Source organism: Oryctolagus cuniculus, chromosome 1 (genome assembly GCF_051225735.1).
Source record: "Oryctolagus cuniculus isolate XC-2025 breed Fujian yellow rabbit chromosome 1, ASM5122573v1, whole genome shotgun sequence".
NCBI classification, from domain to species: domain Eukaryota; kingdom Metazoa; phylum Chordata; class Mammalia; order Lagomorpha; family Leporidae; genus Oryctolagus; species Oryctolagus cuniculus.
The window spans coordinates 229930001-229945962 of NC_142867.1; the positions used below are offsets into that span (position 1 = coordinate 229930001).

Below are 15962 nucleotides of genomic sequence, written 5' to 3' on the forward strand. Positions count from 1 at the left end.
GAACCCTTAATGAGCTGTTGAAAATGCCTGAATTACCGTCAGATTATTAAACTCAAACAGCCCCGTAATCATACCATTTGAGTAGGCTTTAGGTACTTTTCACATCTGCAGCTTAGTATTGTGAAGGCTATGCGTTTATTTGGAGAAAGCTTTGTAATAATTTTGACCCGTAATTTATTTATTGCCCTCCGAATGCCGTCGTCTATGCAGATGCTCTCTCCCATTATCTGTGGGGCAGGTGCACAGCATGTTGAAAGACAGCTAATTAGGATTTGCTGAAAGATATGCAAAAACTGTGGGCTCATAACAAAGCCAAGTTCATTGTTAAGCAATGTTTTTCTGTGTTTGTGTGATTTGTCTAAATCTTAGGGACACTGAAATGAATGTTCTAGTAAAAAGTAGATTGCAAATAATAATTTTTTAACTTTATAAACCTATGATGACCAAAGAGCCTAGATGTAAAATTTTGTAAACCTCTATGTATGCTCCAGTATAATTACATTTTGGTTAAAAGCAAGAATAGCCAATTTTTAAATTATTTTACCAAGTTTAAATTTGAAGATATCAAGGTCTTTTGATAACCACACAGTCCCATTCATTCTGGACCTTGCAAATTTAGGCTCATTAAAATGTTTATAGGTACCTAGAGGAGTAGGCATTGTGACTTGGAAGCCATGTGTGACTTCAGAAAGTAACTAAGTTAAGTGATGGGGAGTGAATAGCTAGGTAGCATGAGGAATAACATTGTAACCTAAGTGTAAGTAAGAACATAAACAGACTATTCAGATCGAAAATAATTTTGGAAACCAAGTATTGCTGTTTAGCGATCCCATAGTCATTACTTTGCTCAATAGAGAAAGGAAGCAGATTCACTGTTCCAACTGGAGTTTAAAGATGCCTTCATTATTGATAAACAGCCTTTTCCATGCTGTCTAGTTGCAAAGTGCTCTAGTAGTTTCCACCCAAGAGTATGAACTTTTTCTCATAAAATGATTTTTCTGATGAGATTTGATGCATGTAATTTATATAATAAATACAGAAAGATCACATTAAAACATTTTCCCCTGTTCACAAGGCAAATACTTAAGTATTCATTTGCTTAGGATTTTAAAAAATAAGATATTATTCATCACAAAAGGAAAATATAATGGTAGCTGAAAATACCTACTTACACTTGTTACTGCTATTGAGCTTAAGGGTTGTTTCTGTTGGCAAGGTGGTGGTAGTTTACGTGCATTTTAGGTACGTATAGAAATGTTAGAGTCGGCTAATCACTTTATGCCTCTTGCATTTCTTTCTGATGAATGTCCTTCTGTCTCCTGTGTGATCTGCTTCCTTGTGTGTTAGTCACTGTGCATCTTCTCTTGTTTGCCATAGTTGTTCAGGGAAGTGTAATAATTTTGACTATGGAATGTTGATCTGCTATTAAAGAACCTCAACCTCATGTCCACAGGGAAAAGACCAATGTGTGTAAGTACAAGGGGAAAAACTAGAAACCTGGAGCAACCTTGGAGGTAGAAAAAGCCACATTTCCAGAAGCGCCGATGTACGAAAATACAAAAAAGTAACAATACACAGAATTGTGAGCAAAAATTGAATATAAAAGGGAGACATTTAAGAAGCTCTCAATTTGTATAAAACAAAAACAGATCCCAAAGTGCAAGATCAGAGATTACTGAAGCCCTCACTGACTTCCATATGCAAAAAAAAGTTGGTATGTGAATGATGAGTATGATTAGATTTTAACATTTAACAAGGTGATTTAGAAGGGAAGAAACCAAAAATGTTAAATTTAAAATACCAACTTACTTAACATGTGGCAGTTCTGGAACAATTTTAGGAAAAATAGCAAAGCCCTGTTTATCTTTAGTTATCAGTGGTGTGTTGATAAAGATTTTATCTCTTAAGAGAGTCATCTTTTTGTTTCCCTAAATGAATTTATTGTCTTAGTGTATTATAGTTTTCAAGCCTTATTTATTTGCCTCTGAACAGGCAACAGATATATTTTAAAATTATGGTGAGTTAGTTTTATTGCTCAGTTGAAATTATTCTGAAGTCTATTTTTAAATGTAAGTGACAGCTTTAAAGTGTTTTGGGGAGGACACTAAAGCTATGCATTTGAGTTAAGACAATCAAGAGTTCCATCATGCTGTGGGGCATCTAGGAATGAAATCTCTCCTTAAAAGAATTGATGGTAGTTTTAGGAAGCATATAAAAAAAATCACAGAGCTGGTGATCAGCTGAGTACTTGGCAGCTTATAGATGTTACTGTCATGTAAGTTCCACCAGACGTGTGTGCACCACTGTGGATAAACAACAGGTACAGATGCGAAAGGCAGGACCCAAATGCGAACATGCCAACTTCCTCCCTCCGTCCCTCCCCGAGAAGCCTGTAACTAGTGTGGGAACCTGCTTTTAAACAGATTTACAGAGGTTAATTGGGCTGGGATATTTTAGATTGTGTTACACATTAATGAAAATGCTGATTTTGAGCTGTTGTGACTCCAGTGCTTTTTATACCATGATAATTATTTTAAAACTTTGTCTTCCGTGTTGTTGAAAACATCTTGGCAGAAAGCCTGTGCGACCTGATTAAACCTATGACTTGTCAGCTGTGATCTATAGTACTCAGAAGAGGTTGCTGAGTGGGCATCACTTAGGAAGTTCTTGATTTAAAAGCAAAATTAGATCGAGACTACTGTGCCCAGCCCTGCATTGCCATGTCAGTGGCACACTCTAAATACTGGATTTGGTGTTCTGATTTTATAGTCTGCTGGCGATTGCTTAACAGCAATTCATTTAATAATATATATTTAAGTAAAGTGAATTACCTCATAATGTATGTATTTCTCCTTCGAAATTACATGATGGAAAGGCCCATCGAATCCTGTTTATTTTCCAATTTTTTGGATATAGCTGAGGAATGAATTATTTTATGGGAATTCTAATTTTATTTTTCCAACTGTACAGAGAGAGAATAACTATCCTTTGATGAGTTTGTTTTATATACCTGGAATTATTTTCTTCCCTTATTAAAACCCTCAATTTCTTACCCCCTTCCCATTTTATGCTTAAATCATCTTAATATGAGAAGCTTGGATGATTAGAATATTCTAAGAAGCCAGGTTAATCTTTGTCTAAGGATCTAATCTATGATAAACTGGGGCAGGGGGAAAGAAATGAGAAATTCTAGGATGTGTGTAAATATTTTGAAAATAATTCTGGTACTTACTCAAACTTATTGATCAAATGTGAATAATGAAGTTCTCCGCATGAATTGTAGTTCGCTGATATTGTTTGATCATTTTCTCAAATAAACAAAATACTCACACTGTTTGTCCTCTGTTTCTCGCTTCTTCTCTCTGTCTCTCTCTTTCCTTGAAGGTCTCAGCATCAGAGGAGCCCAGGAGGAGGACCCTCCCGATCCCCAGCTAATGAGACTGGACAATATGCTTTTGGCAGAAGGGGTTTCAGGTCCTGAGAAAGGTGGGGGATCGGCGGCAGCAGCTGCAGCCGCGGCAGCCTCTGGAGGTTCTTCAGATAACTCTATTGAACACTCAGATTACAGAGCCAAATTGACCCAGATCAGACAAATCTATCACACAGAACTGGAGAAATATGAACAGGTCAGCAGCCGCCACTCTCATAGTCCTGCACAAACCCTCTATTGCTCTTCTATTAGATCGTGCTAACCAGTTCCGAGGGCTGTGAGGGGTAGGTGTTAACACAAAGAGCAAAATAAATAAGGTCAGTGCAAAAACCCAAGTGACTTGTTGGATTCCTGAAGACCCTTTGAGATTTTGGAGGTGAAGCTAAAACTGTTTTATCCCATCTACTTATTTAAGTTTTCTCATTCTCACATTCACGTGCCCTCACTGCGACACCTGCAGCCGTCGCCTCACCACGCAGTGCTCCTCCAAGCTCTGTGCAGCTCACGTTTATGCATTGGCCTTGTTCAAAGCTTTAACACCTTGTAAAGGGAAGCATTGCAGAGTAACCCTTACCTCCTACGTGTGAGCTCCAGAATGTTCCTAGGAATTCATTCTTATGGATTGTGCCATATTGTAGGTGAGGGAACTACACAAAGTAAGCAGGTTCTGACCTGCTTCTCTGAGACATCCCAGGATAATTATGGGATAATTATGGGTATCCAGGGAAAGGGAGTACTAGGCACCATGTGCTAAATTCCTGATTAGGAAGAGAGTATGGATTAGAAATCCTGTTCTTGGAAATTGCATTAACTGTACTTCATTGATTCTAAGATATCTTTGATTTTAAGTGTGTCATTATTTTATGTGCCAGCAAGGAAAAAGTCACATTGCTAATTTAACTTTAACATGCATTGATTGTAAAATGCTTCCAAACTTAAGTTATATTAAAATGTGAGGAAAATGTATGAATTCTAACTGCATACAATGTTGATTTAAATGTATTTTAGTTGTTTGGGGCTAAAAAGAATTCTTATTCAGTAAGAATTCTCACTTGGCAGGTAATTTTTAGAAACCCATTAATTTTGGAAACTTTTAAACATACGCATAAATAAAGAGAATAGTACTAGGTTGAATCCTATGCAATAACCAAGTTTTGAGGTAAAAAATAGTTGTGTATTGGTAATTCTGTGGGATTCAACATAAAATAGAGAGCCCCCAGTGTATCTATCTCCTATATAAACAATCATCAACATTTTACCAGTCTTATTTTGTCTGGCTCTCCGCCTGCTTTTTTATTGGAGGGATGGGGAGAAGTTATTTTTAAAACAAGTCTTAGACTTTGCATCTTTTTTTTTTTTTTTAAAGCCTTTACTTATTGGTTTAGAGCAGTTTTAGGTTCACAGCAAATTTGCCAGGCATGTACAGAGAAACCTCATACACCCCTGCTCCCCCTCTGGCACAGCCTCTGCTATCGCTGACGTTCCCCACCAGAGGGGTACAGTTGTTACACTTGGTAAAACTACACTGACACATCATTACCACCCAAAGTCCATAGTTTACATGAGGGTTCACTTGTGGTGATGTGCACTGGATGGGTTTGAACAATGTGTAATGATGTGTGTCCACCTCTGTAGCATCATACAGAGTATTTCCACTGCCCTCAAGATCTACTGTGCTATCCATCCCTCTCTCCTGCCATCCCTCCTCCTCACTAATCCCTGACAACCTTGTCTGTGTTAATGCTGATTGTCTTGTAAGCTCCCTGTATAGTTTCCATTGTATATGTTGTTTTCTTTTTCCGTTGCTTATTCTGATATTGTGGCTATGATGGTATAAGCAAATGCTGAATTGTGTCCTAGAGGTGAGTGTGTTTTAAGAGAGGGTAGAAAAACTTAGTGTTATCTTAAAATACATTGACAATACATATTCTGTTTTTTCAGTAAGACTTTCTGGGATCTAAAACTATCTCTAGTCTCATTTTAGGAATAATTTTTAACTTTTTGTGGAAAATGTGCAAATAAGAATTTTAAAGAAGTTATTTTGTATATGTACATAATATATACTAGCTTTCTGATTTGACATATGAATAATTGAGAAACTAAATAAGTCATGGTTGGAGAGGTTGCTCTGAGCATAAGTATTAGAAAATGATTCTAACTTGTAGTATAGTCCTAATTACGTAACATCATGCTAAATATATCTACATGTACTTACCAAGTAAATGCCACCAGTCTCCTTGCATGAAAATGTTTCCTTTTTGGCCAAGGAATTAAGTTGTTTCCTTACTGTCTTCTGCCATGCTTTTTCACTCTTGTCACCTTAGTTTCTCTAAGTAGCCTTGTTGGAAGTTGGGTGAAGCTGGCATCTGTCAATGACAACCTTGAGCCTCATTGTTTTAGAAATGCCATAACAAAATCCCCATGAGGTTTTTAGTAACCTTATTCCTAGTTGATAATAGAATCAAATCACTAGGTGTAGGTTTTTGTTTTGTTTTGTTACATGTAATTTCTTCAGGAATTAATCTCTTTTGGGAGGTATTTTTAGATTGAGAAGCAAATTTTAAAATGTAATCATTGGTATGGGCATTTGGCCTAGCAGAGAAGCTGCTGGTTAGGATGCCTACATCCTGTAGCAGAGTGCCAGGGTTCAATTCTGGGTTCTGGCTCCTAATTCCAGTTTCCTGTTAATGCAGATCCTGGGAGACAGTGATAATGACTCAAGTAACTGAGTCACTGTCACTGCCATGGGACACCTGTATTGAGTTCCTGGCTCCTGGCTTTAGCCAGCCAACTCCCAGAAGTTGTGAACATTTGGAGAGTGAACTAGCACACGAGAGCTTGCTATATCTCTAAAATAAATAAATAAATAATTTAAAAAAATGAATCTTATTTTTAGGTGTAGTCAGTAGCCTGATCACCATTTAAGTGTGTATTTCCTTTCTCATTTTTATACTTTCAAAAGGAAAAATATAGACATATGAAGTGCATCCAATATTTTAGACAAAGAAATACATGAAGTATGATGATTAGTTGGCATATTCAGTAGACTTCTAATTTATAAACTTGGTTCAAAATTATTTTTGAAATGATATTGCAGCACATAATTTTCTTGTCTTTGGGATGGGCTTTTATGGCCCTTGCATGTAAGTTCTCAAGTTATTAGAATCAGTCGTTTTGACATAAAACAGTCACTGTTTCTTTTCAATTCTTTAGGATACGAGGGCTTTAACTGGGATGGACTTCTCTAGGATAAGCTTTGGTGTTATAAGGAGGGCTAAACAGAGCTAAGTGAAGGGAAAGACTGGCATTTCTAAACTAAATGGTATTGTTATAGATGAGAAAATGAAACTCAGGTCAAGTGATTTGCCCAAGTCACACATCTAGTTAGTGTTAGAATAAGGCTTTGAAATCAGTTTATGATAATATGCCTTTGTTTTTCACTGAATTATGCTAGTACCCATGTAGAATTGGTACATAATTTGGGTACATTCTGATTTTCTCTGATTATTCCACGTTGTAATGCATTTAAAATGGAAACAAAGCAGATGGAAAAACATCTTCTTTTTTTTTTTTTTCAAAAATTGTTTTTTTCTCCTAAAAGTGAATGTGGAAAGGCTGAATGACAGAGCTTAATGGTAAACAGGAAGAGCATATATGTTAAGGCAGAGGCTTCATCAGAAAATTGTGTTGAGTCTTTTACTAAAAGAAATAAACTACATTGGAATCAAAGAGTTATTCGCTCTACTGTGCTTTGCAATGAAGCTGTAATGAAAATGTATCTGAAGCCTGTTTAGATTTAGATTGCCATAAAATTAACAAACACCACCACTGCAGTAAATTAAAGTACCTTATAAGCACAGCCACATTTACAAAGCTAAGCAGACTAGAGCTATAGTTTGAGTAAAATTAAATCCAAGCTGCAAGGCTCCGTGTGTTTTGAGGATGCTATCGTTTCTAAAGTCATATCCCTCCCCACCCCGAAAATGTCTTGCATCAATGTCTTTCTTACATAGGCTCATAATTAATGTTCCTGATGATAACCATTTACATCCCCTTGTAAATGCTTTTTGAACTATTAGACGTGGGATATTTGAGTACATTAGAGAAAGATTCTTGAATATTACTATCATCCCAAAGGAAACAAAACTATTTTACTTTTGTCTTGTTGATTCTGTCACCCAGCAGGAATATAGTAATCCCCAAAGCTTGTAGCAAACTGTCTTATAATACTCTATCTTGGGCACCCTGATGCCTTCTTTATCTGAGCGGCAAACATGGTTGCTTTTCTATCCTCTTGCTGATTATCTACAAGTTTTGAAAAATGCCTTTACAGTACCTTTCAAATTTGTTCTTATGATTAATGGCCCAACTACTAGAATAGGTGAATTCCTGATGAACCTCTGCCAAGGGTCCTAGGAAGTCTTGACTTTAAGAATCGAAGGCCTTTAATCAGGATGATTTTTCTTGGTTCCACCACCTCCCTACCAGAAGGAAATGGACACATTGGTTTTTGCAAATGAGATTTGACTTCAACATTTGTTCTCAGTTAAAAAAGAGAAGATATTTCATGTTCTGTGCAGCTCTCCCACTTGCTTGTGCCAGAAGAAGTGCTGTACACAGGCAATTCACTTTATAATTTACAGCTGCTATAATAGAGGTGACATATTGAAAGCTATCTACTATAATTATATTGAAATACATTTTTACTGAAGGCAAAAGTGTTGTAAGGGTCCCAACCCTTCCCAAGCATCTGGGAACATGGTTTCTGAGTTCATGGATGTCTTTCAAATCCACTCCAAATCAGGCAAAGCACTAGAACCAAGTGTGTGTAATGAACATGCTCAAGATTAGTCAGGTACCATCTGGCTGTAGAGGACTTCAGATTGTAGGAGATTGTTTGGGAAATGGAGAATGAGTACAGAACCTAAGCCATTGTAAAGGTGCATCCTTGTGCCTTTAGCATAGCTACAGAATTTATTTTCATTTGCAGGCAAAATTGTCCTTCTTAGAAAATAATTTTATTTTTTTAGATGAAAACATATGGATATTATCATATTGTGCAGCCCATAAACTCCTAATTCTACTTTGCTGTTTCTTTTTTTTTTTTAATTTTTTTATTTTCTTGACAAGCAGAGTGGACAGTGAGAGAGAGAGACAGAAAGAAAGGTCTTCCTTTGCCGTTGGTTCACCCTCCAACGGCCGCCACAGCCGGCGCGCTGCAGCCAGCGCACCGCGCTGATCCGATGGCAGGAGCCAGGTACTTATCCTGGTGTCCCATGGGGTGCAGAGCCCAAGTACTTGGGCCATCCTCCACTGCACTCCCGGGCCACAGCAGAGAGCTGGCCTGGAAGAGGGGCAACCGGGACAGAATCCGGCGCCCCGACCGGGACCAGAACCCGGTGTGCCGGCGCCGCTAGGTGGAGGATTAGCCTAGTGAGCCGCGGCGCCTGCCCTGCTTTGCTGTTTCTTGAGAATTAAGCAGGGTAGGCAAAGACACCACCTTATGTGCAATTTTTATGTTCCGTTCCCAAGCAAGGCCTTGTCTTTCATTGCTCCAAGGGAAGAGTTTTGCTTCTTTCATGCTGAGGCTTTTCCTCAGCTGAAAGGAGGTGAATGGAACCTCTTTCTGCCCTCCAAGTTCTAGCTTATTGGCTCTTTGTATTAGCTGTATCTGTGATCACACAGTTAATTCATAAAATGAATTGTTCTGTATTTGAATAGTCTTTTCCCCCTCAACTTCTTTGGGAGCTATGTTTATGTTTACTCAGGCAGCAAGAAGGCAGAGAACTATATTAGGTAGTCTATAGGGGCTTGCTTGGGGCAGAGTGACATGCACAAAAATAGGAGTTTCATAAAATTGCTATTTTTATTATCAAAATAACTGGCATTTATTGAGTATTAATCATATTCCAGACTCTGTGCAAAGAACTTAATATATATTGTATAATATAAACCCTACAAAAACCTCATGGGATGGGTCCTGAACCATGTAATTAGGTAAGAAATGTTGAGGCACAACAAATTTTTCATCTTCCATAGCATATTGGTCTCATTCTAGTTGGCTTGGAATGAATCTTTAAATGTTGACTTTTATCCCAAACTGAGAAGAATTTGTAGGTTTAATAATTGCATTCAATAAATACAAAATCCATAGCATTAGACTGGAGTTACTTGCAAGGTGTTAAGGACATCTAGAAAATGGTTGTAGTGAGAATCTGAGGGCTGTCTACTTTTAATAGAGATTTATTCTTTATGTTGAAAGTAGATTTTCGAATAGGAGGTGTTACGATCTGTTGTCCACAATCAACTTGACAGCATCCTCTAAAATCAGTGCTTGCACACTGTCTGCTTTTACAGTTTTACATTTTATGGTGTGAACTTACAGACAAGAGAAGGGTTGAATCTTGTCTCCACTACTGAAAAAAGCACCATCACAAACTAAAGAAAATGCTGAAAACCAAATATGTGTGGATCTCAGGGAGGAAGTTTTATTAGCCTAAAAATATCACTAAAACATTTATCTAAAATCCAGAAATTTGAAATGCTCAATTACTTGGTTTTGAGTTTTGAGAAGAAAGGGACAAATGTCAAGGAGAAAGGCTTGTAATAAGCACTGATTGAAAATATTTTTATCAGATAAAGCCTTCCAGGCTTAATGTTCATCATGGCATTGCAGTGTGTGTTTTAGAACACACAAACAAAACGGCATCTAGTTAGTTTTCAAAGCTGGATTAAAAGAAAAAGTACTGGCTGGCACCGCGGCTCAATAGGCTAATCCTCCACCTAGTGGCGCTGGCACACTGGGTTCTAGTCCCGGTTGGGGTGCCAGATTCTGTCCCGGTTGCCCCTCTTCCAGGCCAGCTCTCTGCTGTGGCCCGGGAGTGCAAAGTGCTTGGGCCCTGCACCCCATGGGAGACCAGGAGAAGCACCTGGCTCCTGCCTTCGGATCAGCGTGATAAGCCGGCCGCAGTGCGCCAGCCGTGGCGGCCATTGGAGGGTGAACCAATGGCAAAGGAAGACCTTTCTCTCTCTCTCTCTCTCTCTCTCTCTCACTATCCACTCTGCCTGTCAAAAAAAAAATTACTCCAATCATAAAATTTAAGAAATCAAATCTCATTTGGTAAATATTCTAGTTGCTCAACAAGTACATCTGCGTTTCTGTTATAAACACTGATTAGAAAGTTCTTAACTGACAGTTTTACCTGGCAAAGCAGTAGGACAGTGAAGTTTCTCCAAATATCTATTATGATAATGGAGCCTTACAGGAATGATGGAGGGTGTGGTAGCTGTTTGAAGTGAGCTTTCAGTATCATGAGCAGCACTGATCCTTGGGTCTGTTCAGGTGGCTCTTCCAAACAACTCGAATCATTTGATCATTCTTAAGGCATTTTTTGGTTTAAAAAAAAAAAAAAAGTGTGCCTTTAAAGGGTCGGAGATGAAGCAGTCTTGTGCTCTGCTCTGAAGCTGGTGCAGGCGATGCTGTGAATGAGGCTGTAATTTACTTTCACGGGTGTGGAGGAAAAAAATCACTTTGCCTAAAGTGTATGCATCTTTCTTAAGGGTGTACCCAGATTTTAATTATCTAAATGTAAATACTTAACGAATTTTACTTAGAGTAATGAGCTAAAGTGCACACTACATAAATGAGATGTTCTAATTAATCATGTATGAACTACTGGTTTAAAGAAAAGCTATGTGAATTCTGTGAATGTTGGGCTATTGCCAAATTGCTAATCAGCCTTTGCATTCATAGATGGTTTCACTTAATAAGTCGTGAGGCATTCAGCAAATGTTTTAGGAAATTATGAGTTTTTAGACGCAGAAACTTTCTTGCTTTAATTTTTTTTTCTTCATTTGAGCCTTTGGCTGCTTCTCAGAAATCATAGACAAATACTCATTCAAGAGAAATTAAGGCCGGCGCTGTGGCTCACTATGCTAATCCTCTGCCTTGCAGCGCCGGCACAACAGGTTCTAGTCCCGGTCAGGGCGCTGGATTCTATCCCGGTTGCCCCTCTTCCAGGCCAGCTCTCTGCTGTGGCCCAGGAGTGCAGTGGAGGATGGCCCAAGTGCTTGGGCCCTGCACCCGCATGGGAGACCAGGAGAAGCACCTGGCTCCTGGCTCCTGCCATCGGATCAGCGCGGTGCGCCGGCCGCAGTGCACTGGCCTGGCCGCGGCGGCCATTGGAGGGTGAACCAACGGCAAAGGAAGACCTTTCTCTCTGTCTCTCTCTCTCTCACTGTCCACTCTGCCTGTCAAAAAAAAAAAAAAAAAATTAAAAAAAAGAGAGAAATTAAAGTCCAGCCAGAAAAAACTAATAGAACTGGCATCTCTGGTATCATTCACATAGGAGTGTTTAATTATTCACTAAGACATATGCCCCTGTCATAGGTATGTTACTCTAATGCGTGTGATAGTTTGGAGGAATTAGCAAAGTTGTATGAGTAAATTGGAAATGCTTCTATACTCCAGTACAGCAGTTCTCAAACTCTTAAAAATTATTAGAGACCCCTCTATGAGGGTTTTTTTTTTTTTTTGTGGGAGGAGTTATATCAGTCAATTTTTATTATAATAGAATTTAAAACTAGGAAATTGTAAGTATTAATTTAAGAATAACTGTAGGCTGTTATGTTAATCCAAATAACTTTAAAACTCTGTATTTTCTATTTAAACACCCTCAAAATTTAGTGAGAATTGTTTTTGCATTTTCACAAAAGTCTTTAATGTTCAGCTTAATAGAAATCGGTTTGATTGTCATATCTGCTTCTGCAGTCAATCTGTTACCATGTGGTTGAGGGACAGGAAGAACATCTGCCCTTCTGCTGATACCTCATTGACAAAGAGAGGTGTATGCATGACCTTTTCAGATAATTGTGGATATTCTTTTTGATGCCACACCAAAACTTGACAATTTGTAGTTGTGTAAAGGTTGGTTGCACTATGAAATTTGAAACCATATAAATTAACTTTTGGTAATCTGTTCCTTTAAAATCCATTGGTCTAGTTTGTACTTTGAGTAGATCTTCTACCTATGCAGTTTTTTGTAGCATGAATTGATGACTTCAGAAGTATTGGTTCACTGAATTATGCATATCTTCCCAATGTTGACACGTTTCATTACACAATATCAAAATATAATTTATTAATATCACCACTGTCAATCAGAAAGTCTATAGGGAGACTGTCAGACTCACAGTGGTAGATGCAAGTTTTCTGAAATTCTGATTTTTTTTCACTTGAAAACTCATATTTTAACATTGGCATAAATTCTGTCACTTTCTTTTGATGTGACAAGCTCACTGGTTCATTTTTGAGAAAATGCCTGCCAAATATCCAACTTCAAATAATCATAATTTATCAATTTTGTTTGAAGTAAAAATGGTGTTCCTTGGAAAGAGTGGCTTAGCTCACAACTTGAACACCCGTTCCAGTGCTTTTCCTCAAGGCAGGCATCCTTCGGTGTGACAGAAGTGCTTTCTGCGGCTTCCCACTTTGTCCACACGGAACAGTAGAGCTACCCAAGTGCTGAAATGTAGTAAGATAAATAACGCGCTGCTCCGTTAAGGACACTGCTGGCCTTGGTGCATGCTTGTGTGAACGCATAGTGGTGAAGGGCTGAAAAAGGAAAACTCGTCTGCTGTGGTTTTTCCCCAAAGAGTTTCTCTTAGCACATTGCTCCACAAGATGCCTTCAGCTGTGCTGTCCAGCGGGATAGCTACCAGCCGTGTATAGCTAGTGAGCACTTAAGGTCTGGCTGTAAGTACTCAGAGCTGGGCTATTAATGTAAAATGCATACTGGAGTTCAAGGAGTAAAACATAACAGAATGTAAAATACCAAATTAAAGATTTTTAAAAAATTAATTACATATTTTAAAAGTTAATATTTTTCAACACTGATTAAATAAAATACATTGTTAAAAAATTTATTTCACCAGATTCTTTAGATTCTTATTATTTTTAAAAATTTCCTAAGTGGCTCTCGATAAATTTCTGCTATATAGCACTGATCTAAAGATATGAAGTTTTATGACCAAATTTTTTTGGGGGAAGTTGGATATACTACTTCTCCTTGAAAATTTATGATGTACTTTTACATAGAAATATAAAGGAATGCTGCAAAAAATTCATTTAGAATTTAGGTTAACCTAGCAAGTCCCCAAACATACTGTATTTTTTTTAAAAAGATTTATTTTATTTATTTGAAAAGCAGAGTTAGAAACAGGGAGAGATAGAGAGATCTTCCCTCCACTGCTTCACTCCCCAAATGACCAAAGCCAGGGCCCAGGATCTTCATCCAGGTCTCCCATGTGTGTGGCAGGGTCCAAGGACTTGGGCCATCTTGTGCTGCTTTCTCAGGCACATTAGCAGGTAGCTGCATTGGAAGTAGAACAGCCAGTACTCGAACTGGATGCCAGCACTACAGGCGGCAGCTGAACCTGTTACACCATAGCACTGGCCCCATGCTGTATTTTTGGAACATCTGTTAATATTCTGTGGATCCAGGGGCCAGTGCCGTGGTGCAGGTTAAGCTGTCTCTTGCAGAGCCAGCAGCCTATATCAGAATGCTAATTCAGGGCCGGGACTCTGCTTCCATTCAGCTCCATGCTCATGTGCTGGTGAGGCAGTGAAAGATGGCCCAAGTGCTTGGGCCCCTGCACCCACTTGGGAGACCAGGATGGAGTTCTTGGGCCCTGGCTTCAGCCTGGCCAGAGTTGGCTGTTGTAACCATTTAGAGAGTGAACCAGGGGTAGAAGATCTCTCTGTCTGCCTTTCAAATAGATAATAAATAACTCTTTTTTTGAGATTTTTTTATTTATTTGAGAAGTAGAGTTACAGAGAGAGAGGGAGAGACAGAGAGAAAGGTCTTACTGGTTCACTCTCCAAATGGCTGCAACAACCAGAGCTGGACCAATCTAAAGCCAGGAGCCAGGAGCTTCTTCCAGGTCTCCCACATGGGTGCAGGGGCCCAAGAACTTGGGCCATCTTCTACTGCTCTCCCAGGCTGTAGCAGAGAGTTGGATTGGAAGAGGAACAGCTGGCACATGAAGCAGCAGCGATTCGGGATGCCGGCACCACAGGTAGAGATTCAGCCTACTATACCACAGTGCCAGTCCCAATAAATAAATTCAAAAATGTGTATTTTATGGATCTAGCTATAGAACTATAAAATTTGCTAATCCTAGTTTGAGAAAAGTTATTAATCAATTTTCTTCATTTTACTGATGAGAAAACTGAAGACTAGAGTGTGTCTAGTTATATAATTTGGAAATTCTGTAAATATCTCCTTAGAGAAATTCAAGATAAAAAATGTATACATGTATTTCTTGACAGAGTGACCACTTATTTCCAGCTTGGCATAAACAGTTGAAATTGATAATACAGTAGGGGAAGATCTTAAATTTATTTCAAAAATTTTTGGTTTTCTTAAAGACAGAAGAACTAGTTTTAGTCTGTTTAATATTGTACTGTATCATAACCTAAGACAATAATTATTAACATTTTTTTAGTTATAAACTGTTTGAGAATCTGAAAGCAAAGAAAACTCCACAGATTCTCCTCCAGGAAATATACAGGTGCACACAGCTTGCATAGGATTTCAAGGATTGCAGATGGTCTAAGCCTATCCCTGGACCTGTGGATATTAACCACACTTACTCTAGCACTGACAGTGTAAATCTGCAGATGGTTATTGTATGCCCTAAGCAGAGGAATACCAGAAGTATATACCATAAGGTCATTACTCAGAAGGGACTTAGAATTTCTGAAGACTTTAAAAGACTAACAGTAAGCAAGACTAACTTTACCTCACCTTAGAAATATTTATAGAAAAGCTTAGAATATGTGAAACATTCAATATACTTGGTGGTTAGTTCTCTAATGAGCAGTTAGGAAAACCATAATGTGCTTTATGTGAACCATGCCAGGTTATCTATATGGGAGTGGACATTATTATAGCTTCAAAATATGTCTTGCATTGATCAATGATTGTTCTGTCTGCTCACCCTGCCAGGCCATGAGTTCAGTAGGATACAGACTTTTTCATCCTGCCTTTTTAACGAAAATGCCAGAAAATGTTCTTTTTCTTCAGATGTATATACTGATACTTTATTTCCTAAGGCAGTATGGGATTTCAATGGAGGCCCAGTTAATGTGGTTTTGTAGACTGAAAGACTATAGGTGAACTTAAATGGACAGTATCTGAGATTGTTAACTAGAATATTTGAGACCCAGATCTGATCCCTGTTTTCCTGCAGTCCCTCCCCTGAAGAGCTGAGCTGTTTACAGGGTGACGTGAGTCTGGGCCTATACCACAGCTACCCAGTGGTGTGCGTACAAGGCCCTTTATGTGCTAATCCAAACCCAAGTCCCCAGTTCTCTACATGCTCTTTTCCTATTAGCCATTCTCCCATCTTGCCACATACTCTTTGTAGAGTTTTTCTTATGCCTAGAATTTCTTTTGACTTCCATCTTCGTCTCCCTTTTAAAAGTCCTACCCATTCTTCAAAGCCCAGATACCGCTTTCACCGTGAAGCC

At 38.5% G+C, this 15962-nt stretch overlaps 1 protein-coding gene across 3 annotated transcripts in view; it reads left to right on the forward strand.

Moving 5' to 3' along the window:
• PBX3 (PBX homeobox 3) overlaps positions 1 to 15962 on the forward strand; it is a 227656-nt gene that overhangs the window by 164112 nt on the left and 47582 nt on the right. For 2 of the 3 annotated variants that reach the window (XM_051855254.3, XM_051855265.3), the window contains exon 3: positions 3385 to 3626. The exons of the other annotated variant lie outside the window; for it this stretch is intronic. In XM_051855254.3, coding sequence (XP_051711214.1) covers positions 3385 to 3626 — 242 coding nt within the window. The remainder of the gene's footprint in view (positions 1 to 3384; positions 3627 to 15962) is intronic. 3 annotated transcript variants of the gene reach the window in all.